Source organism: Sorex fumeus, unplaced genomic scaffold (genome assembly GCF_029834395.1).
Source record: "Sorex fumeus unplaced genomic scaffold, SorFum_2.1 ptg000265l, whole genome shotgun sequence".
Lineage (NCBI taxonomy): Eukaryota > Metazoa > Chordata > Mammalia > Eulipotyphla > Soricidae > Sorex > Sorex fumeus.
In genome coordinates this window covers 3751494-3775790 of record NW_026606322.1, presented here as the reverse complement: position 1 = coordinate 3775790, position 24297 = coordinate 3751494, and the positions used below count along the sequence as shown (strand labels likewise).

The 24297-nt window shown below is 46.8% G+C and overlaps 1 protein-coding gene across 1 annotated transcript; it reads right to left on the bottom strand.

Moving 5' to 3' along the window:
* Positions 1-247: 247 nt before the first annotated feature.
* B4GALT4 (beta-1,4-galactosyltransferase 4) lies at positions 248-23785 on the bottom strand. The gene is made up of 6 exons (XM_056109349.1): positions 23412-23785; positions 19944-20176; positions 16590-16777; positions 10445-10567; positions 7332-7436; positions 248-1168 (listed from the first exon to the last, which is right to left on the bottom strand). Exons 1-6 carry the CDS (start codon positions 23659-23661, stop codon positions 1036-1038), a joined length of 1032 nt encoding a protein of 343 aa, XP_055965324.1. The 5' UTR covers positions 23662-23785; the 3' UTR covers positions 248-1035.
* Positions 23786-24297: the final 512 nt, after the last annotated feature.

Sequence of the window (24297 nt, the reverse complement as noted above, 5' to 3'; positions counted from 1 at the left end):
AAGGTAAGTCAGAAAACCTAAAGGAAACATATCAGGTCTATAAAACAACTTTTACTTTCAAATACATTTCCCAATCAGGAGGTGACTGCTGTCTTTCATGGGACCCCGTTTCTCTGGGCCCTTCAAGAAGGATGAGCTGGGTCATCCCTGGTCTCCCGTTTTGTTTTTGAGCCGTTTCAGAGAACGAATGTAATTACTTCATCTGTAGACCTCAAACAAAAGGGCAAGAAAAGATTAAGCACCAAAAGCTTTTTCATCTTTTACTAGAGGTACTTTTGCTATATTATTAATGTGTCATTTGTAAACTGCTAATTCATTTCCTACTTGTACAAAATTATTTTACAAAAATACTTAAAAAACAAGTTGAGAACGTGTTCTCTGCTGGGGGAGTCCTGGGAAGAGCTATCTGGGCGGGATCTGCTCCACAAAAGGCGGCGGTGGGGCCTGTCGCCCAGACCCTGACCTCCAGCTCCTCATTCCCAAGTTCACAGCATCTGGATTCTTCCTGCTCCCGCCTCTTCTGTGCTCTTCTTGCCTGAGACCTGTCTCTTCACAGGTAAAGGTTCATAGGCCAAATGAATAACAGAACCATAGCTTAGTACCTTTCTGCCTTGCTCCCTGCATTTCAGGTTGTCTGTGACATTCAGTAATTTTATTTCCTTTTACCTTCTAACCCAAGATGGATCACTTCCGATTTAATTTCCTTCCATCTGAGTTCTCAAGCAGCCTTCATGATATCCTCTGAATTGTCTTTTACCCTTAGTCTTTCAAGTATCACTATTATAGTCTTAACTCTCATGTTAAAAACAACTTTAAAAAAGCTGTCTTCTCTTGTTCTTCATCAACAGTAGCTCTACTTAAAAAAAAAAAAGAAAAGAAAGAAAGAACATGAAAATGAAAAACAGGGAAAAGAACAACTCAGCTTAAAAACTGGCTGCAACAAGTTCTTCATGTGGTCTACGAACGGAAGTCTCCGGACCAAAATTATTGCAGGCTACCATTCAGCTCTTCCAAGTTTCAGCACAATGTTCAGGGTCATGGGTCAGACCAGAAATCCACCGTGATGTTGATATATAAAGGGTTGTAAATCACTGAGAGGAATTTATATGAGCAACTGCTCAATCCATCTTTCCTCCAGACTCGTGACACCTGATGTAAGAGCTTCATCCTACAGACAAAAGGAATGAGTGTGAATGTTAATAAGGTAAGAATATAACAAGCATTTCCATTACCGACTCCTTTGCCACAAAACTTAGCAAAGGCACCACTGTAAATCGATGTACCTACTGAGTTTCCCGCTGCGAAGACAGCTGATCTTCCCCCATGGCAAATACATACCAAGAAAGCCCCCTTTTTTTTCTTTTTGGGTCACACCCGGCGATGCACAGGGGTTACTTCTGGCTCTGCACCCAGGAATTACTCCTGGCAGTGCTTGGGGGACCCTAAGGACTGCTGGGAATCGAATCCAGGCTGGCCGCATGCAAGGCAAATGCTCTACCCACTGTGCTATCGCTCCAGCCCCCAAGGCCACGTTTTTAAGAGGCTCTCCTCCCCTGGTCCACAGGACAGGACACACGCGTAACACTGAGACCATGTGATCTGTGTCACCCACTGTCACAGGTTCTTGAAGAAGCTTCAAGGGTCTAGGAATCCTCCAATCTATCTGTTGGTAAGGGTGGGGAGATGCAGTTTTATTACAAGTGAGGAGGGGCAAATGATTAGAGGGGACCTAATTTATGAGTCTGGGGAAGATTATAGAGAGGGTAAGTGAGACTTCAAATAGGACACACTGAGTATGGTGGGGAAAAGGACAGCAAGCAAAAAGGCCACTCTCCGCAACTGGGATAAGTTCAAGTGGTGACGTCATCACAGCGGCTGAGGCTGCAGGGCGGAGCGGGAAGGAGGAGGTGGGCCAAGTGGGCCTCAGAGCTTAGCAGTGGAAAGCAAGGCATTGTGGCTACAGCAACAGTGCAGGACAGGAGCTCAAAAGCACAGCGTTTCGCTAAAAATGATCAGAAAAACAGCAGTACTATTTCATTTCTATGAAATAAAAAAAATGACCAAAAAACCCAATCTATCATATGGGAATAAAATTTTATGTGAAAAACAAGAAAACCATGCCATAAAAAATGATTGTGGTAGTGGTACTACATGGAAAGTATCATGTTAAGCGAAATGAGTCAGAAAGAGCGGGATAGACACAGAAAGATTGCATTCATCTGGGGAACATAAAGCAACAAAAAGGGAGAGTAACACCCAGGAATGGCTGAGATTAGTACCAGGAATTTTGCTCCATGAATGGAAGGCCAGCCACACGTTCTAGGTGAAAAGAAGCTCAGATAGAGAAGAGAGCACCAAATGAAGGGTGTTGTGAGGACCCTCCCAGGGTGGGAGAAGCATGCTAAAAGTAGTCTATAGATCAAACATGATTGCCACTCAATGCCTCTCTTGCAAAACACAGTACCCAAAAGAAGAGAGAGAGAACAAGGGGGAATGCCCTGCCACAGCGGCAGGGTGGGACGGGGGGAATGGGGGGTGGGATGCTGGGACCCGTGGTGGTGGAGGATGGGTGCTAGTGGAGGGATGGGTAATTTGATCATTGTATAACTGAAACCCAAACACAAAAATTTGTAAGTCTATAACTGTACCTCATGGTGTCTCACTAATAAAAAAATGATTGTGGTAAGAAAAACTCAGGAATGTGTTCCCTGTTTGTTATGGAGTCGGGGAGAGAGTATATGGGCCTATGAAGGGTCACACAGGCAACGGGCCTAAAGCTGGGTGTGGACACCCGTTGCGTTCCTTAAATTACAAACTTCTAATATTTTCATATGCTTTATAAGTACTCCTGAATCCATTCAAAGACTATTATTTTAAAGAGAAAAATGTATATGAAAGACAAATACTAGAATGAGAGGTGGAAAATAGAAACAGCTGGGCTAGAGAGACAGTACGATGGACAGAGCACTTGCTGTGCAAGTGGCTGGCCCGAGTTTGATCCCTGCATCATATGTGGTCAGCCAGGGGTGATGCTGAGCACTGAGCCTGAACACTACTGGGTATGGCCCGATAATGAAAGGAAGAAGGAAGGCGGAAAGGTGGGTAGGTGGAAGGGATGGATGGAGAGAGGGAGGGAAGAACGGAGGGAAGGGAGGGAGGGAGGGAGGGAGGGAGGGAGGGAGGGAGGGAGGGAGGGAGCAAGCAAACAGTAACAGCAGGTTCTTAGAAGAATGATTAAAACCTTTTAAAATTCTGAGAGTGGGTCCTGGGAATATATCCCAGAGAGGCAAAAAAGCATAGTCAAAGTGACATCTGTAATTGCCTGTTTATTGCAGCACTCTTTACAACAGCCAGAATCTGGAAAAGACCTGAGTGCCCGAGAACAGATGACTGGTTAAAGAAACTTTGGTACATCTACACAATGGAGTACTATGTAGCTGTTAGAAAAGATGAAGTTATGAAATTTACATACAAGTGGTACTACATGGAAAGTATCATGTTAAGCGAAATGAGTCAGAAAGAGCGGGATAGACATAGAAAGATTGCATTCATCTGGGGAACATAAAGTAACAAAATAGGAGACTAACACCCAAGAATCCGAGATTAGTACCAGGAATTTTACTCCATGGCTTGGAGGCCAACCACACATGCTAGGGGAAAAGGCAGCTCAGATAGAGAAGGGAGCACCAAATAAAGGGTGTTGGGAGGATCCTCCCAGGATGGGAGAAGCATGCTGAAAGTAGACTATAGACCAAACATTGTCACTCAATGCCTCTTTTGCAAACCACAGCACCCAAAAGGAGAGAGGGAACAAAAGGGAATGCCCTGCCACAGAGGTAGGGTGGGATGGGGGGATGGGGGTGGGAGGGATACTGGGACCCGTGGTGGTGGGAAATGGGCACTGGTGGAGGGATGGGTATTTGATCATTGTATAATTGAAACCCAAGGACAAAAATGTGTAAGTCTACAACTGTACCTCATGGTGTCTCACTAATAAAAATTAAAAAAAAAATTCTGGGAGTGGGGATATGGCTCAGCACATGCTTTCCACAAGTGAGGTCCTTGATTCTATTTGTCTCAATACCCAATAACAACCAAAATAAAATTAAAATTGAGGCCAGAGTGATAGTACAGCAGGTAGAGCTGTACCATATGGGATGTTCCCCAGCATCCCAAATGGTCCCATGAGCGCATCAGGAGTGAGCCCTATAAAAGCCAGGAGTCAGCCCTAAGTGCCACCAGATGTTTCCAAAATTAAACAAACTATTTAAATTTCAAAAAAATGTTTTTGGGGGAACCGGGGAGAGAGCAAAGGGGGCTGAACCCAGGCACTGCCTCCTCAGGCCCTCACACTTAACTGGCCTACCCAGATGGCTAAGTATTGCCAAAAGTGGGTCTCTTGGTCCTCTGAGCACTGCTTAGGAGTACCCCCTCCCCAAAAAATCCCTTTAAAGTTGTTTTAGATTGTAGCATCCACTGAAAACAAACAAACACACAAACAAACAAACGAAAAACCTGCTGGAGTGGAAAGATAGCTCAGTGAGTAAGATGCCTGGTGCTTGACTAGCATGTGACTTCAATCACCAGATTCCCAGAAGCCTCCCAGGAGTGACACCAAGCAGAGCAGGAGTAGAGTCAGCCCTGAGCAGAGTCTAGGCAGTCCCCAAATAACAAAAAGCTAAGAAAACACTTTAATACTGTTTTAAAATTGGGGGGGGGGCGTGGGGGAGAATCAGAACAAAGAAATGTGGCCTCATAAAGACTCGACTGATCTGCCAAGATTCCTCACTGAAAAAGTTCATCAGCTCATTTCTGGGCAGACACACAAGCTGACTCGAGAACAGCTCATCACACAAAGCACAGGAAACGAATCCTTCAAAATTTCTGCAGTTTCATCAGAGGAGCCAGGCTGGAGACCAAGCTTGAATATCAAAGTGAATATTAACTCCATCCTCAAAGATGTTAGTGACAATCAACTCTTTATAACAAGAAGTGAGCCACCAGTATTGATTCCTTCCTTTCATTTAGCCCTTTCTATCAAAACCGTCCCTCAGAACACTCACACAGCTAAAGACAAGCACTTCATTCCTTACTATTATTGCATTGGAGGCACACCCAGTCGTGCTCAGGATTTACTCCTGGCTCTGTGCTCAGATGTCAATCCTGGCAGAGACAGAAACAGAGGCAGAGACAGAGACAGAGAGAGAGACAGAAGAAAAGTGCCTGCCATGGAGACAGGTTGAGGAAGGGGGAAGGAAACTGGGGACATTAGTGGTAGGACATGTACACTGGTGAAGGGACAGGTGTTGGAACATTATATGACTGAGACACAATCATGGACAATTTCATAACTGTGCATCTCACAGTGATCCAATTAAAATATTTTTTTAATTTAGGCAAAGATTTTTTCTCCTGCTCATCGATTTTCTCGAGCGGGCCCAGTAACGTCTCCATTGTGAGATTTATTGTTACTGTGTTTGGCATATTGAGTATGTCACGGGTAGCTTGCCAGGCTCTGCCGTGCGGGCGAGATACTCTCGGTAGCTTGCCGGGCTCTCCGAGAGGGGCGGGAGGAATCGAACTCGGGTCAGCCATGCTGGCTGCATGCAAGGCAGATGCCCTACCCGCTGTGCTATAGCTCCAGCCCCGGGCTGGATTCCTCCGCCCCTCTCGGAGAGCCCGGCAAGCTACCGAGAGTATTCGATATGCCAGACACAGTAACAACAAAGTCTCCAATGGAGACGTTACTGGGCCCGCTCGAGCAAATCGACGATCAACGGGAGGGCCTTTACTCTTTTACTCTTTTAGGCAAAGATCACCAATGATCATAAAAACCCTGGGGGGAGGGGAGATGCTAAGAAGGCCTCTCCTAATGAGGGGACAGGGCTGACAACCCTGAACCCACAGATCAACCAGGACTTCACAAACACGCCCAGACGTCACATCCTCTTGGCGGTTTGCAAGAGAACGCATATGGTATGACTGATAAAGTGTGCTTGTCCCCAAGTAGTACCAGATTCTGTTCAGGTCTCCAGACCTGACTCCTCATTTACAAGGAAATGCAAAGTAAAAGATACATCTTATCTGGATTCAATGTGCAAAATCCACCATGCAGGAAATGCCATTCAGCAAGTGATCACATATGCTCAACAATTATAAGGGAAAGTGAAGAACGAAGTGAAGACTAAAATAGATTTAAAGCTACCATCCAATGCTGTGCATGGACTTTGTCTAGGTCCTTATTAGAATAAACTTTTTTTTTTTTTTTTTTTTTTTTTTGCTTTTTGGGTCACACCCGGCGATGCTCAGGGGTTACTCCTGGCTCATGCACTCAGGAATTGCCCCTGGCGGTGCTCAGGGGACCATATGGGGTGCTGGGAATTGAACCTGTGTCGGTCATGTTGGCTGCATGCAAGGCAAACGCCCTACCCGCTGTGCTATTGCTCCAGCCCCAGAATAAACTTTTATCTTGAAGTGTTTTTGAGATAATCAGAGAAATCTGAACACTGGGTAATTGATATAAGGAAGTGCTCATTTAAAGCATGATAAAGATATTGCAATTCTCTCTCTCTCTCTCTCCCTCCCTCCCCCCTTATCTCTCTCCTTATCTCTCTCTTGGTTTTTGGTCCATGTCCAACGGTGATCAGGGCTTACTTCTGGTTCTGCCACAATCACCCTGATAGGGCTCAGGGAACTATACACAGTGCTGGAATCAAACCTCATTTAACTGCATGCAAGACAAGTGCTCTTACCTACTCTATCTCTTCAGTCCCAAGTTCTTCGTTTTTGTCTTTTAACTGATGCACTGTGATATTCACTTCTAAATAATCCAGTGGAGGTCAGAAAAGTAGACTAAGGTAGGGAAAGACATGAATCTATGGCTGCTAAAGGTGAAAATGGGGTGCACAGGTTTAATACACCATTCCCCCTACTTCTGTGTTCATTTAGAAATGACCTTAATGAAAATCTTTGAACAAAATTGACTGGCTCAAGGTCAAAGAGATAACAGGGGTTAAAGCACATAGTGGCATGCACCTCTCTGGCACCCTTTTGATCTCTGGCATCGCCTGGTACCCCAAGCATCCCAAGATGCTACCCTGGAGGACCCTCAGCACCGATGAGGTTGCCTGCATAGTCCCCAGCACCTCAGGGCCCAAGCCACACCACATCCTGAAGTCCTTGCAGTAAAGCGCCCACCTGCCCAGTTGACCAAAAATCACTGGCATGGGTCCAAAAAAATAAAAAGGAGACAAAGTGGATCGAGTGAAGCCAACCTACTCCTCATTCTGAGAAGAGACTAAGCAAGTACTGGCCGGCGAGTCCAGACTCACCGTCCTCTGTTCACCTCGTTGCCTCGGTCTCTGGTGTGGAAGATCATTGTGTATTTACCTATGTAAGGCAAGGGACGGATGATCTTCATTCTCTGAAGCTCAACCCTAAAAAAAGAACAGATTTTTATTTCTCTAAAAGCAAAGAATCTTGTACCAATTATCTATCACTGGACATTTAAAAAAGAATCATTTGCAAAAACTTTTATGCATGCTTATACAGTCGTTCGAGTCATTCATTACTTAGGTATTGAAAAATGTCATAATTCAACATTATTTCAAGAAAGAAACATGTTTAGAATTGATGGATAAAGTACTTTTAATATGAACTTCTGACCTATAGAGGAAATGGTCAATCTCTAGTTTGTCATTTTCAAAAAATGAACTAAGGAAGTACTTCTTTTAAGGCAAGGTATAGAGGGGCTGGAACGATAGCACAGCGGGTAGGGCATTTGCTTTGCAAGTGGCCAACCCGGGTTCAATTCCTGGCATCCCATATGGTTCCCCAGCACCAGCACCACCAAGAGTAATTCCTAAGTGCGGAGCCAGGAGTAACTCCTGAGCATCACTGGATGTGACCCAAAAAGCAAAATAAATAAAATTTAGATTTGGGGGAATTATCAAATCTCCTTGGGAACAAGGGGAACAAGAACAATAAGTAAAGCAGGGTACTGAGTCAGGGAGCAAGCTCTGAGGACTGATCACAGGCCTCGCATGTACATGCAATGCCTGAAGCTCACTCTCCACACTGCACCCCCACATGGAACCAACACCACTAAGAGTGGCCCTGGTGGTTGCAGAACTTCTGGGCAGAGCAGCACCACGTTTTTTGGCCTGAAGATCATCAAACCCAAACAGCCAGACAAGTATTGTCTGGAGTGGCCCCTAGATGTCCTGATCATTGCTGAGGAGTCCCCCTTCCACCCAGGCCAAAGCAGCATAAGAAAAAGGAGAAGCAAGTATCCTAGAATCCCAATTTAGTATCCAAAGAAAGAAAGAAATGCTCATTTAAGGTCCCCCACAAATGTAGGTTTAAGTCTAGACTTGAGGGGAGATGGGGGAGGGGATTGGGTGATGCTCAAGGGTTACTCCTGGCTCTGCACTCATGAATCACTGCTGGAGGTGCTCAGGAAACCATATGGAATGCCAGGGATCAAGCCCCATTCAGCCATGGAAAGGCAAACGCCCTACCCGCTGTACTCTGCCCCTTAAATCTAGATTTTTGTTACCACATGTCAGCACACAATCGTCACAGATATTAAGCAAACACAGTCATAAAAAAAAAAGGGGGTGTAACCATTACGGGCATTTATTTTTCAACTAAGCCCAGTATTATTAAACAGGGGGAAAAATCAAAAGGCGTGACATTTATGCCATGATTGTGGTATTTGTAGCTCTGAAAGGCTGGTGTTATCTCAGGCCCACTTCATCCGCTGCAAAATGGCAATGGTGCTTTCAAAACTGATCTGACGGCATTAAGTGCGACCACATGAAACTTGCTTTGTTAACTGTAATATAAGAGAGAAATGCAAAGAAAGGTGGAGTCTGTTTACAGGTGAGTAAATAGTAACCAAATCTCAGTTTACAATTTATATTCACATCGCTCAGTTGATCCATGGCATGAGTCAAGAATCACTCTGGAGACCAGCATGTTCTGATCAAGCAAAATCAAACCTTTCTCCTCAAAGGGAAAAGGCAGGGAGGAGGTGGCATTCTGCTAACTTATACCTACAACAAGAACGCAAGAGGGAACTAGAGGAAATATCGCAGCTGCTGCTGCTGTTGGGAATCTTGCACACAGCCTCCATCTGTCCCCCAGGCCTGGCCACCCAGGATGCTGATAAACTGGGCAGTGAATAGAAACTGGCCACCCTCATGCTACTCTTTGGAGCCGTGGGGTCAGGGAAGTCCATTCCTGCCTGAAACGCTCCAGACAGCTTCTGCCTAGATATGGGGACCAGCATGGAGCCCTGGCTACTAAACACTGCAAAATAAAAAAATTCCTGGCAGTCAAGCATGCATGACTTCAGAACCCCAGCTAAAAAATTTTCTCTCCAAGGATCCTCCCAGGAGGGGAGATGCATATTGAAAGTAGACTATGGACTGAACATGTTTGCCACTCAATGCCTCTTTTGCAGACCACAACACCCAAAAGGAGAGAGAGAACACAAGGGAATGCCCTGCCACAGAGGCAGGGTGGGATGGGGGGGATGGGGGTGGGAGGGATATTATCCATGGTGGTGGAAAATGGGCACTGGTGGAGGGATGGGTATTTGATCATTGTATAATCGAAACCCAAGCACAAAAAAAATTGTAAATCTACAACTGTACCTCATGGTGTTTCACTAATAAAAATTTAAAAAAATATTTCCTCTCCAAGAGGTAACAGCAGAAGGAAAAGGGGGTGAGAAAGGGGGTCGCCTTAGAGCCCCAAAGACCTTGTTACTACAAGCCAGAAGGTTCTAGCGCTGAATTCTTGAATAATCACTTCTTTCTAAGAGATCAAGATATTCCTAAACTGTCTGGCCACTGATTCTGAGTTCAGGAGAGGGACCGGAACAAGAGGGCAGACATCTTTCCTCTGAGCCCCCCAAAATAGAAAGGAGTCCCAGAAAGTCTTTGGGGACCAACAGCTTTAGTTGGTGTATGGGCGGTTGACCCAGGAGAGGACATCAGGCCTGCTCTGGCATGTGCCATTCCGCACTTGCTGCTGGCACCCCCTTCTCTGGACACTGAGAAAAGTGTCAACACCTTCTGAAGTCTGAGAAGAAGCAGATGGCACTACACAGGGTCACTCTTCTCAAATTGCCATGTGGGACTTTTCATTCACTGGTGAGCTCCATGTCACCAAAAGACACCCACTAACCAGTTCTTGAGTCATACACCTGGCTCCCAGACTCCCCCAGGCAAGCAACAGAAGACCCCAACCCATCATTTCTATACTGCCAGGGGCAAAGAGCCGTCTGTCATCCTGCCCTCCTTCCACCCTGCAACCTGCCCCGTACCACTGAGGCCTCACGACCAGCGATTTGGCCCCCAGAAGACACGCAGTGGCACAGCTTCCCACAGCCACTCTCAGCAGAGCCCCATGAAGGGGACCCGTCTCCGTTGTTCACCTGAGTCTGAGGTCATCGTCTTCGCCTCCCCATCCCCAGTAGTTGTTAGAGAATCCATTCACCTTGAAAAACTGTTCTCTGCTTAGGGCAGTAACACCCCCAAAATATCCATTGTAACGTAACCTAGAGCGGAAAAAAAAAAAGAGAAAAGTTAGGAACGTGAGGACTAAGCCTGCTTGGCGTCAGCAGACACTGAGAAACTCCGAGTCTGGAGTAAGTACTGTAGACACCTGGCTACTCTCCACCACACGCTCCAGGTACTCTGTCCTCTGTCCGGGCAAGAGACCATCCTTCCTTAAAGCAAGGAGTTCCCCAATGAACACTGCTTCTCTCAAGCTGGCTGAGATGGGCAGCCTGGCTTCAGACACGAATGAGTCGGAGCTCCACCTGCCACTTCGGTGACCAGCGGGCTGACAAGCGCACTGGGCTAAGGATTCTGAGGCTGCATCCAGGCTGAGGCAGGAATGCATGAATATACTGTATTTATTTCTTTTTAATTATTAGCACAGCAGGTAGGGCATTTGCCTTGCAGGTGGCTGACCTGGGCTTGATTCCTCCGTCCCTCTCGGAGAGCCCAGCAAGATACTGAGAGTATTCTGCCCTCACGGCAGAGTCTGGCAAGCTCCCTGTGGCATATTAAGTATGCCAAAAACAGTGACTACAAGTCTCAAAATGGAGACATGACTGGTGCTCGCTCAAGCAAATCCCAATGAACAATGGAAGAACAGTGCTACGGTGATGTGCGAGAGTGCTATTATAATGTAGGTCATGTGTTTTCTATAGCGTTAACTTTTATGGCCTTTTGGAGGAGGGTGGGCCACAGCTGGCTGTGCTCAGGGGTTACTCCTGGCAGAGCTTATGGGGTGCTTGGGAGCCACATGCAAGGTTTTACCCACTCTATAATGTCTCCAACCCCAAGTTTTAGGATCTTAATATATACCTCACTTATAGCACAGCGGTAGGGCGTTCGCCTTACACGCGGCCAACATGGCCGACCCGAGTTCGATTCCTCCGCCCCTCTCGGAGAGCCCGGCAAGCTACCGAGAGTATTCGATATGCCAGACACAGTAACAACAAAGTCTCCAATGGAGACGTTACTGGGCCCGCTCGAGCAAATCGACGATCAATGGGAGGGCCTTTACTTTACTTACTTTAATATAAACCTTAGTATATATTAAGTATATATTAGTAGTATATAGTATTCATATATACCTCGCTTCACCACCACCAAAGTGCTCAATACCCTCCACCAACATTCTTGTTTTCTTTGAAACCTTCCATTTTGAGGGGCTGGAGAGATAAGAAGGCAACACCCAGACTTACTCCAAGCTCTGTGCTCAAGGATCATTCCTGGAGGGGCTTGGGAGGTCACATGCGATGCTGGGAACTTAACTATCAGGTGCATGCAAAACAAGCACCTTAACCTCTGTGCTATCTCTCCAGGCCTCCCTTTTGAGGGGAAGGTAGTAATTTTTAATTTTTTTTAAATTACAGTTTAGTAACAGAGCTACAGTACTTGAAGTTTATCATACAAAATTACTGTGGACCACCGCAAAGCGCCCGTGACCCTCCACCACTGTCCCTGTGTCACTTCTGGTCAGATCTTCATTCATCCCACATCTCCCTTTAATTGTCGATAAATGTTGTAACCCTGGGCTGGAGAGAGAGAGAAGAGCAGGTAAGGTGCTTGTCTTAGAAGTAGTCAACCTAAATTCGATCTCTGGTGCCCCCGCATGTCTCCCAAGCTCTGCCAGGAGTGATCCCTAAGCACAGAGCCAAAAGAAAGCTGAGTACAGCTGAGTGTGACCAAAAAAACAGCAAGATTTTGCAATCCAAGGTCAAGGGCTTGTCATGGTTTGAAACTATTCCCCTGTATTGAGTCTATGTTCCAGAGAAAAGTGAGATCACCTGGTATTTGCTCTCCTCCCTCTGACCTATGTTGCCCAACATGACTGTCTTCCGGTTCCACCCACGTTGCAGCAAACTGCATGATTTCACCTTTTCTTGTAACTGATGGGCTGGAGTGATAGCACAGCAGGTAAGGCGTTTGCCTTGCATGCGGCCGACTTGGGTTCGATTCCTCTGCCCCTCTCGGAGAGCCCGGCAAGCTACGAGAGTATCTCCCCCACATGACAAAAGCCTGGCAAGCCACCTGTGATGTATCTGATATGCCAAAAAACAGTAACAACAAGTCTCACAATTTGTTGTGAGACATTACTGGTGCCCGCTCGAGCAAATCGATGAACAACGGGAGGACTTGTAATTGACAGTATTCCACTGTTTATATGTACTGCAACTTCTTCACCCATTCACCTGTCACATTAGGGTGGTTTTGATATTTTGACTGTTGTACTAAACATTGCAATGAACATAGGTGTGCATATATTTTTGTCTTCTGTTTTGTGTTTTGGGTGTAGATGCCAAGAAATGGAGGTATTAGTAGCTCTATTTTTAACTTTTATAGAAGTCTCTGGGCTAGAGTGATAGCACAGCAGGTAGGACGTTTGCCTTGCAAACAGCCAGCCCGGCCGAGCTGGGTTCGATTCCTCCACCCCTCTCGGAGAGCCCGGCAAGCTACCGAAAGTATCTCGCCCTCACGGCAAAGACTGGCAAGCTCCCTGTGACATATTCGATATGCCAAACACAGTAACAAGTGTCACAATGGAGATGTTACTGGGCCTGCTCAAGCAAATTGATGAACAAGGGGAGGACAGTGACAGTGATAGAAATCTCCATACTGTTTCCATAAAAGCTGATCCAAATAACATTCCTAACTGTGAACGAAGGTTTCTTTTTCACCACATCCCTGCTAACACTAGCTGTTTCCACTCTTTTTGATCTGTGCCATCCTCACTGGTGTGAGAGAATATCTCACTGTTGTTTATATTTGCATTTCCCTGATAATAAGTGATGATGAACTCTTTTTTATATATGTACTGGCCACCCCATGTCTTCTTTTAAGAAGTTTTTGCTCATTTTCTCTTGCCTTTTTTTGGGGGGCGGTGTCATACCACACAGTGCTCAGGGATTACTCCTGGCTCTGCATTCAAGGATCACTCCTAACAGGGCACAGGGGATCATAAGGGGTTCTAGGTATGGAACCAGGTCAGCTGTGTGCAAGGAAAGCACCCTAACTTCCTGTGCCACCGCCTGGCCCCACCTTTCCCATTTCTTGAGGGATTGTTGGGTTTTTTTATTGTTGTATTGTGTGCAAATATTTTCTCCTCAAATATATTGCTTTTTTAGCTCTAATCATTGTTTAGGGGATAGGGTAGTAGACAAGAGACAGCTTACCACACACACACTCTGTCTGCAAATTGCCTCTGTGTGCAAGCAAGTCTCCACCAGAGATTACTTCTCCTGAGCAACTCAACCATCTCAATAACCCTGAGGTTCCTGGCACGGACACCACGGAGAGAGTAGTGCCTTTATATAACCATAGGCTGCAAGGCAATACCACTCTAAGAGGACAGTGGTCAAGTCTGTTTGAATTCTTGGAGACTGAGATACCTTTGGAGCTTCTGCAATGGGTGATACATCGGCTGAGAGGACAACAGGGGGTGGGGACACAGAGATCCTGACACACAGCAGGAAGCACCGGTCCTAGAGCACCTTTCAGTCAGGGATTATGCATGATTAGTGGGCAAGATAGCAACCTTCAGAACTCTGAATATAACACTGTTATATTCAAAGTGCATGAGCCAGGACTAACCCCTGTGCATTGCCAGGTGTGACCCAAAAATAAAAAAAAGAAAGAAAGAAAGAAAGAAAGAAAGAAAGAAAGAAAGAAATGCAAACAAAGACAGGAAAATTATATAGATGATACTAAATACATGAACAGAAATATGTGGAAGGCTTCGAACTTCATTTCAACTCAAAGTATTCCAGGGCAAACTAAATATTTCATTTTTCTCAGATGAGAAAAGCCAATAGCAAAAATACACACACACACACACACACACACACACACACAAATACTGATACATGCCACTTAACAGGAAAGTGTTTTAGTTCAGTAGTATGTTTCTATGTTCTGAGAATGGATGCAGAAAAGAGGACCTTGCTGAATTTCCTTATGGAAATAAATTTACTTATATAACCCTCCCCCTATCTAAAATCTTAGAAATGGCTATTATTACTACTGAAACAAACAAAAGAAAATAAAGTTCTCAGAAGAAAGTTATTTATGACCAAGATTACAGTGACTTGTTACCATAGTTACAGAGTCTGGTAAAGGATTCTAACTACCTGAATATGAGCAGCTTCAAGACACTGAGAATCAGATGTCAGGCAGGGCCTGCCCATTACCAATGAGAAATAGCACTAATGACGTGGTAGTGATCCAAGACATAATCACACTCTGGTGCAAGATATAACCTCTAATGTAGAGGTGCTGCCCACTGACAGTTTATAGTCCACAACCCAGCTCCTTACACTGTAGTTACAATGCTCTGGTGTCTGATTAACTGAATGGGGGTCAGGCACTTGCCTTGCAAGCAGTACACCCAGGTTCCGTCTTCAGCACCGGGATGTTCCCCTGAGCCCCACCAGGAGGGATCCCTGAGCCCAGAGTCAGGAGGAAGCCCTGAGCACCACCAAGTGCACCTCACCCCTATCATGTCCCCCACCCAAAAAAAATTTTTTTTTCTCAAGGAAAAGGGTATAAATGGAAAATGTTTATACAGCCTTCATCTCCAAGACAATGTAGGGGGAAGTGGACACTCTGGCAGAGGATATGGTGTCGGAACATTGTGTGTATGAAACTATATCATGGAACATATTTACGTCAAAACAGTATGGGAACATCTCCAAAATATTTTTTGTTTTGTTTTGGGGCCAAATCTGGCAATGTTCACTCCCTATTCCTGGGAGTGCTTGGTGGACCATATGTGATGCTGGGGATTGAACCCGGGTCAGCCATATGCAAGGCAAGTGCCGCAGCTGCTGTACTATCACTCCAGCCCTGAAACTCCTCAAAAACTTAAAAATAGAACTACTGTATCGGTACTGTACTGTACTGATCCAAACTATTGTACTGATCCAACTACTGTACTGATCCCCAAAAAAAGTGGATCAAGAAGTGGTCCAAACATACAATGAAATTATTACTCAGCCATATAAACTAATGAAATCTTGCATTTTTCCACAACATGGATGGAACTAGAAAGGGTCATGTTAAGTGAAATAAAGCAGAAGGAGAAAGAAAAGACACTGCGATCTTGCTCGTATGTGATAATATGTAAAGATACAAAACAAGGGAATATACAGACGGCAAATGAAAACAAACCCTAAGACCCTGAGAAGAAAACTGAGGTTACAAGCTGGATTGGGGGCACTGGGGGGAAGGTGGGCACTAGTGACAGTGGCGAAAGGATCCTGCTATTTCAGTGGTGACGTGGAAACAATACACGTCTAAAACATACAACGGTGTTAATGTTAATAGGTAAAGGTAAAGGCCCTCCCGTTGATCGTCGATTTGCTCGAGCGGGCCCAGTAACGTCTCCATTGGAGACTTTGTTGTTACTGTGTCTGGCATAAACAGTAATAAACATGATAATAGCATTCATGTTTATTAATATCAGTATAGTTAACAACATTAATACGCAGTATTAATACTAACATTAATGTGAATAAACATTAATACTTTTGTAAACTATGTTACCTTAGTAATAATCATAAAAGACAAAATGAGTCCCAGGCACTTCTCACAGAGGCCAAGGGTGGGAGAAATATTTGTCCTGGTTGTCCTGACTCCTGTGCCGACTGCTGGGGCCATCTGCCTCTTGTTCTCTCCACACCCTACCCTCCTCCCTTAGAACACTGAGAACTCTAAAGAGATGTCAGCCTCACAACACTAGCCTGCAAGGTGACCTGAGACACCTGAGGTAGCTTGGTTGGTCTCTTAAAGTCGAAAGGCAGAGGCAGACAGAGTTACTGTGGGGAACCTTGCAAAAGTTCACTGAGTAGGGGCTGGAGGTATGGCTTGGAATCTCCTGCTTGGTCTCTCTCTTCCTGCTCCTGCTTTTTTCACCTTTGTCATCTGCTGTCAAGGCTGCTGGGAGACGCTAGGGACCCTCATGGGGCATGGAGCATGGAGCAGTGGGGACAAGCTCCTCGCCCTCACTGTCGGCACACCTGTTCTTACCTGTAGCCGGTGCTGTTCCTGCCGACCACCAGGTGCTTGGGCTGCTTCTCGCACTTGTAAAGATTCAAGTCATTCTCGGGCACCAGGTCAACATCGTGGAATATGAAGCAGTCCCAGTTTTCATCCTTGAGAGCTTCTAGATAACCCACATTCAAGAGTTTGGCTCGATTGAACATTTTACTTCCAGCCTGCGGAGGTGAAAACGACAGCTCAGAAAGCTCCTGACGCCAACAAGGCTTGGCAGAGTTCAGAAACAGCAGCTGGTCGAGTTCTCGTGCCACTACAGGACAATGTGGAGGACACAAGCTCTGACACAGAGATGACTTTTCTCACATGTTTCGTATCTGCTGATTTCCTGGTATTTTTTTTAAAATAGGCCTTTTAGTAAGAAGCTGTTACTCAATGGTTACACGGTTTAATTTTGCAAGAAGAAAAAGTTCTAGAGACTTGCTTCACAGTAATGTAAATATACCGGACTGGAGCGATAGCACAACGGGTAGGGCATTTGCCTTGCATGCGGCCAACCTGGGTTCGATTCCTCGTCCCTCTCGGAGAGCCTGGAAAGCTACTGAGAGTATCCCTCCTGCACAGGGGCCTGGCAAGCTCCCTGTGGCGTATTCAGTATGCCAAAAACAGTAAAAACAAGTCTCACAATGGAGATGTTACTGGTGCCCACTCAAGCAAATCGATGAATAACAGGAGGACAGTGCCACAGTGCTTACATACTGAACTCTACTAAACTGCACCTTTAAAATAATTAAGTTCTGTTTAAAATAATTCAGCTCTGAGCTAGCAAGACAGTATAAGGGGTAAGCTGCTCTGCCCTGCATACACACCAGTTCAGTCTCTGGCACGACATACGATTACCCAATCACCACCAGGAGTGATCCTTGAGCACTGAGCCAGGAGTAAGCTCTGAGCACAGCCAGGCATGAGCCCATAAGCCAAAACCAGAAACATCACGTACACACATACAATAAGGTAAGGTAAAGGTAAAGGCCCTCCCGTTGATCGTCGATTTGCTCAAGCGGGCCCAGTAACGTCTCCATTGGAGACTTTGTTGTTACTGTGTCTGGCATATCGAATACACACATATAATTATAAAATATCAATTTTATTTATAATAAAAATACTGATTAAAAAGTATCCCTCATTCCATATAAAACTACAAAATCTGGGTTCGGGGGATAGCTCAAATACTATGCATGCTCTGCATACTAGAGACCCACGTTTAGTCCACTGTACCACATGATTGTCCAAGTACCACCAGGAGGGGTAACCCCTGAGTGTGGTAAAACAAAACCGTATTACCATTCTTTATTAGGGAGATAGGCTGGGGCAATAGCACAGCGGTAGGGCATTTGCCTTGCACGCAGCTGGCCCAGCAGAGCCGGATTCTATTCCTCCACCCCTCTCAGAGAGCCTGGCAAGCTATCGAGAGTATCTCGCCCGCACAGCAAAGCCTGGCAAGCTACCCATGATGCATTCAATATGCCAAACACAGTACCAACAAGTCTCACAATGATGGAGATATTACTGGGCCCGCTCGAGCAAATCGATGAACAGTGGGAAGACAGTACTACAGTGGACAGTGCTATTAGGGAGAAGCGGACTCTCAAGCAGTGCTTAGAAGACTCCAGAGGGCTCGAGTGATAGTACAGTGGATAGGGCATTTGCCTTGCACACAGCCAACCCAGGTTCGATCCTCGGCATCCCATATGGTCCCCCAGCACCGCCAGGAGTAATTCCCGAGGGCAAAGCCAAGAGTAACCCCTGAGCATCACTAGGTGTGGACCCCCCCCCCAAAAAAAGAAGACTCCAGAGCCCTAAGATCATACCTGGTAGTGATCAGAATCATTTGGAGCCAGGGTTCAAACTCAAATCCCAGCACACATAAGCATACCCCCTTGACTGCTGAGCTGTCTGCCTGGTTCCTTGCAACATCTTTCTTACACACTGATAATTCCCATTAGCATCACTCATCACTGTTAACGCTGTCTTATCCAATCCAAGAAACACAGCTGCCATAAAGGATCAAGAAACCTATAAACACAGACTACTGCCAATATTTCTAAGCTACTTAACAGTTTTCTGGAATCGCTACAAGAGAATCCTGTTTTATAAGACTGGGTGGTGGAAACTAATCTTTACAATGACAATAAAGAAGCTTTGTCACTGGTTAAGAAACACTATAGACACACACACAATTTGACAATACAACTCAAGAGATGATTGTGGTACTACATTTTTCTTGGCAGTCTGAATCAAGTTCTTTAAGAATGAATTCCAGTTTGATATAACAGTTTCTCATAACGAAAACACAAGGAGTTGTCCAAAGTTATCATAGTACTTTCCGAAAAAGAGGAAGAAAAGGCAGACACTTTATGTTTGTAAAATACGATACTCTGGGGGCTGCTGCCCTGAGCGAGTGTGCAGAACGACTAACAGTATTAGAGTCCAGGACGAAAAGTGCTTGCTCTCTGTGCTGATCCCAGTTCATCCCTCACAGTGCATAAGGGTCCTTGAGCACCTCAGGACTCACTCCTGAGCTGAGAGACAAGAGTAGATCCTGAGCACCACCAAGTATGGCCCCAAATCCTGCAAAAATTATTATAGGCCCAAAGTAAAAAAAAAATTAAAAATAGGCATTGGGGGGCTGGAGGGATAGCACAGCGGGTAGGGCATTTACCTTGCACGCAGTCAACCTGGGTTCAGTTCCCAGCAGCCCATATGGTCCCCCGAGCACTGCCAGGAGTAATTCCTGAGTGCATGAGCCAGAAGTAAGCCCAGTGCATCGCCGGGTGTGACCCAAAAAGGGAAAAAAGAAGGCATAAATCCTTTAAAAGTGGGCAATTCTGACATCTCACTTGTCATATATAGCAAATACAGAGGGAAACCAAATACCTCCCAGAAGAAAAGCTTTGGGCAGTTGTTGGTCAACAAGGAAGGTCTCCCAATATAATAGACTTCCTACAAGCTTCACTGAAGAGCCCGTAAAAGCTCCCAGAACTGGGGGCTGGAGCGATAGCACAGTGGGTAGGGCATTTGTCTTGCATGCGGCTGACCCAGATTCGATTCCTAGCATTCCATATGGTCCCCGAGCACCAGCATTAACGCCAGGAGTAATTTCTGAGTGCATGAGCCAGGAGTAACCCCCGTGCATTGCCGGGTGTAACCGAAAAAAGAAAAATAAACCAAAGCTCCCAGAATTAGCCCCCTAGGATCACAGCTGGGGGGAAGCATCTTTTGCTCCCTCCAAGCAGAAACGAGGAAGGAGAGCTCTGCTGCTCTGACCCAAGAGAAAGCGGGCGCGAGTCCCTGAGAGCAGCTCCGGAGCAGAGCCCAGCCCCGTACCTGGTGGATGACGTAAATGCCATACTCCAGCTGCTGCCTCTGCAGGAAGGGATGGAGGTGCTCGAGCAGGTAAGTGAGGTGTTTCTCCCGGTTCCGGTGTGGGATGACGATGGCCACCCGCTGGGCGGCCTTACACTCTTCCGGGTGGTACCGGCCTCCATGCACCTGGGGGTTTTCTGCCTGCACGTCCTCCAAAGTGAGATTGGGTTTGAAAACGAGCTTGCTCTGGCCTCCTGCAACAGAAACCGGGAGCGAGAGTCGCGTCCTCAGCAAATGCTGAAGGGTCAGGTGGACCGAGAACACGTGAGCACTCTGGCTGTCAGCTGCTGCTGTCGTCACTGCGAAGCCTCACTTCAACTCCCACCACAGGTCCCCGAGACTCCAGTTAGTGCCTCCAAAAGCAAGTGGCAGACCTGCCTGAACGTACTCTGGCTGCACAAGCCAACTCTGGCTCTGCGGCTCACGTGTGAGTGTAGATGACTTCTAACCGGTTGACTCTGAGGGAGCGAGGCTCGGCTAGCTTGAGCAATCTGCTCCATCTCCTTTTCCTTCCCAGAGTTCAGGAAAAAAAAAAAGCAAGCGCAGTCTTTCAGAAATGAAGCATGTGCAGGGCTAGAGAGACTAGTGGGCAGGGTGCTTGCACTGCACACAGTTGATCGGAATCAACCCCCGGCACCCCATAGGGTCTCCCAAGACTACCAGGAAGCGATCCCTGAATACAGATGTGTGTGGCCCCTCCCCCCAAAAAAAGTTTTTAGCCCGGCAAGCTACCGAGAGTATCTCACCCGCACGGCAAAGCTACCCGTGATGTATTCAATATGCCAAACACAATAACAACGTGTCTCAAAAATGGAGATGCTACTGGGCCCGCTCAAGCAAAATCGATGAACAACGGGAGGGCAGTGTTTGTTTAATAAATATCAGTAACATGGATGAAGAGACAGGAAAGGGCTGCCTTACACGAAACCAATCCTGGTTCGATCACACGGCCCCATAATTACCCAAGCCAGGCGTAGCCTCCAAGCAGTGCCAGGATGTTGGTATATCCCAACACCGCCTCACACCTGAACAAGAACGTTTCAAGAAAAAAGGCTCTTTGACGAAACCCACAGGCCTCTGGGGGCTGTCCTAGTTCCCTGACGGTAAACCAGTGACACGCAGAAACCTGTAAGACTCCCTCCCCAACACCATCAGGTATGCACGGCACTGCCAGAATGTGTTCCTGCAGCTGGCGAACCAGTACAGCGAGTAACCAGGGCTCAGTTGCCTGCATCCCATATGGTTCCCGGACCCTGCCAAGAGGGATCCCTGTGCCTAGAGGCAGGAGTAAGCTCTGAGCAGAGCTGGAAATGGCCCCCAAACAAAATAAACAAAAAGACCATTTTTTTCTTTTCTGTGCATTTCAGAGAGAACCCACAATAAGCATTCTGCTCAGCGTGGCTGTATGCAGCCCAGTCAGATGAAGGCCAAGGGTCATCCCTGGTAACCCCCATGCAAAGCTGACCCACATCTCTTTAACAGAAATGAACAGGAATATAGAGTGGAAAGAGGTGGCAGAAATCTACCTGGGGACCTGAGCCTTTCTGAAACACCAAATAAACCACTCAGGGCTATAAAAGTGCCAGGTGCTTGAACCTCCATTCCAAGAAAGGCGGCCTGAGGCCCTTCCTTGGCTCCAGTCAGCAGGGCTCACTCCCTGTGTTCAGATGTAGCCAAGCTTCCACTGCTTAGACAAGCTCTGAGAATCCGTGGGACTGCCTGAAGGTATGAAAGGCTGGACTGCATCCAGCTGAGAGGAACTGGCCCTAAGGAGCCTTTCCTCAGTGGATGAGACAGAGTCATCAAGCCCAAATAATTAGCAGGGCCCTAATTAATAAGTAAAAAGTAAAGGCCCTCCCGTTGTTCGATTGGCTCGAGCAGGCCCAGTAACGTCTCCATTGGGAGACTTTGTTGTTACTGTGTCTGGCATATGGAATACGTCACGGAGCTTGCCAGGCTCTGCCGTGCGGGCGAGATACTCTCGGTAGCTTGCCGGGCTCTCCGAGAGGGGCGGAGGAATCGAACTCGGGTCGGCCATGTTGGCTGCGTGCAAGGCAAACGCCCTACCGCTGTGCTATCGCTCCAGCCCGAATTAATAATGCCGTGAAAATGGGGTGGGAGAGAGTTCTAGAAAGTTTACAGCTGTCGCAGGACAGAGATGCTTGGAAATGCCCACAGGACTACTGAGAAACTCCCTCTGTAGCCTGGATAAAAACAACCCTCCCTTAGTTCACATGTCTCTGCTCCCAGGCCCTTGACTGAACTTCCCGGGACAGTTCTGACATCAGTGGGTCCCCTCGCTCCCTTTCACTGGCACCGCTTTCGAGCGCCTCAGTAGCTCTTCCACCTCTCCTTCTGGCTCCCCTCAATCCCTTCTTCTTCCTCCTGAGGTGTCCAGTGCCCATCTTCATCACGACTACTTACACACCCTATTAATCCAGGTGCTTGTTCATGCGGCCCATCAATGTTTATAAATGCATTCACTGTTTAACACATATTGGGAGGAATGCGGACAAGGGGTTGATGGTCAGGTCTGCCTTTCTGTAATTCTTGTTCCTGTCTTGGCTTGCGAACAGGATGAGCAGAACCGTTTCCATCCACCATCAGGGAAAGAAGCACTGGTTTCTCCATGACTCCACGGAGAAGCGAAAGAACCATCTGAATGGAACACAAGTCTGTGACTGAATTTCGGAAAGGGTCTGTGGGGGCAGGAGGGAAGAGCTGTTTGCTTTGGAGAAAGGAAAATCTGGCCACATCTAAAAATACTTGGGGCTACCCCCAGATCTGTGCTTGGGGGTCACTCCCAGAGGCCCTGGGGGACCATGCAGTGCTGCAGATTAAACCAGGTGTGGCACTGTGCAGTGCCCCTCTACTAGCTCTCTGGCCCTTGATTTTAGAATGTTAAAGTCTAAGTACTGATTGAAAGAACCAAGGGGATTTTTGAGGAAGAAGATTCCATGGCGGGGGGGGGGGGGGGGGGGTAAGGAGGGGCAGTTGAACCACACCTGACCACACCTGGCTAGGCTCCAGACTTATTCCTGGGGGCTGGAGTAATAGTACAGTGGGTAGGGCATTTACCTTTCATGTGGCTGACCTGGGTTCGATTCCCAGCATCCCATATGGTCCCCTGAGCCAGGAGTAATTCCTGAGTACAGAGCCATGAGTAACCCCTGTGCATCACCAGGTATAACTCAAAAAGAAAAAAGAAAAAAGACTTACTCCTGGCTCTGCACTCAATGATCATTTTTGGTGAGCCTCAGGGGTCATACACAGCGCTGGTGACTGCCCCTGGGTTGGCTGCATGCAAGGCAAGCACCTTACGCATTATGCTCTCTCTCTCTCCAGCCCTACGACTCTTTAACTGCTGTGTTAGGTACTTTTTAAATCCAAAGTTTACGGAAGACTGGAGAAAAGCCAAAAAGCACTTACGAAGGTACGGAGATTGAGAAGGGCAGCTGCTGAGGTCCACTTTCCGCAGAGATGTTTCATTGGTCAGAGTTTCTTCCTTCCCCCAAACTAAGACCTTGTTGAAATTAGCCATGAAACCTGCTTTAGGAATCTCCTGGATAGCACCCACAAAGTAATTACTGGTGGCCCAACCAACCACTGAGAGACACAAGGTGAAGAGTAACAGTAACCGGTACTTGTAAGAGAGGGGGAAAGTCATCTTGAAGCCCATGTCTCTCCTTAGGTGAACCCAATCTTTCTCTCCACCACACCACAGGCCGGATGCTGCGAGTCAAACTTGCACCCTCTGACGACAGGCTTGATGACAACCGAAGCAGCAATACCTCAGTGCGTGCCCCTGGCCAGCGAGTTCTGAAAGACAATCACAAAGACATTTTGTTTCAAATGGGAACCCAATCCTGAAACCATTCTCCCACGCTCAGACTGAAAAGCTGGCCTCGGTGGATCCTGACTAACCGTGGATGGGAATTTTCCAATTAACAGTTTCAAGGCCAGAAACCCGGAGAATTTTAGAGGAAGAAAATGCCCATCATCTACACACAGCCCAGAGCTTCTCTGGGTCATCACCCAGGCTGTGCGTCTGGGGACCCAAGAAGAAAAGCTATGTTCAGACGTAGCATGGGACAAGGCGAGGAGAGGCAGCACACCTTTCTTGTTCTGAGCTGACCGCACCCTTAAATACAGTCCCCACTGGCTTCATGCTCAGTTTCCATCCTGCAGTGCTTGGAATTACTGGGAGCACCTTAGCAGTGCTGGGGGTTTCTAGGGGCCATGTCAGAAATGGGGGTGTGGGTGGCCTGTCAGGAGACATGTGGTGCCTAACCACTGTACTACCTCCGGTTCCTTT

Excerpts from the sequence above, each read along its gene's own strand:
- B4GALT4 (XM_056109349.1), bottom strand. The coding sequence starts at position 23,661 with ATGGGCTTCAAGATGACTTTCCCCCTCTCTTACAAGTACCGGTTACTG. Across the intron at positions 10,568-16,589 it reads AGGAACAGCACCGGCTACAG|GTTACGTTACAATGGATATT; the intron begins GTAAGAACAGGT and ends TTTCCGCTCTAG. Across the intron at positions 1,169-7,331 it reads AACGAGGTGAACAGAGGACG|GATGAAGCTCTTACATCAGG; the intron begins GTGAGTCTGGAC and ends TTTTGTCTGTAG.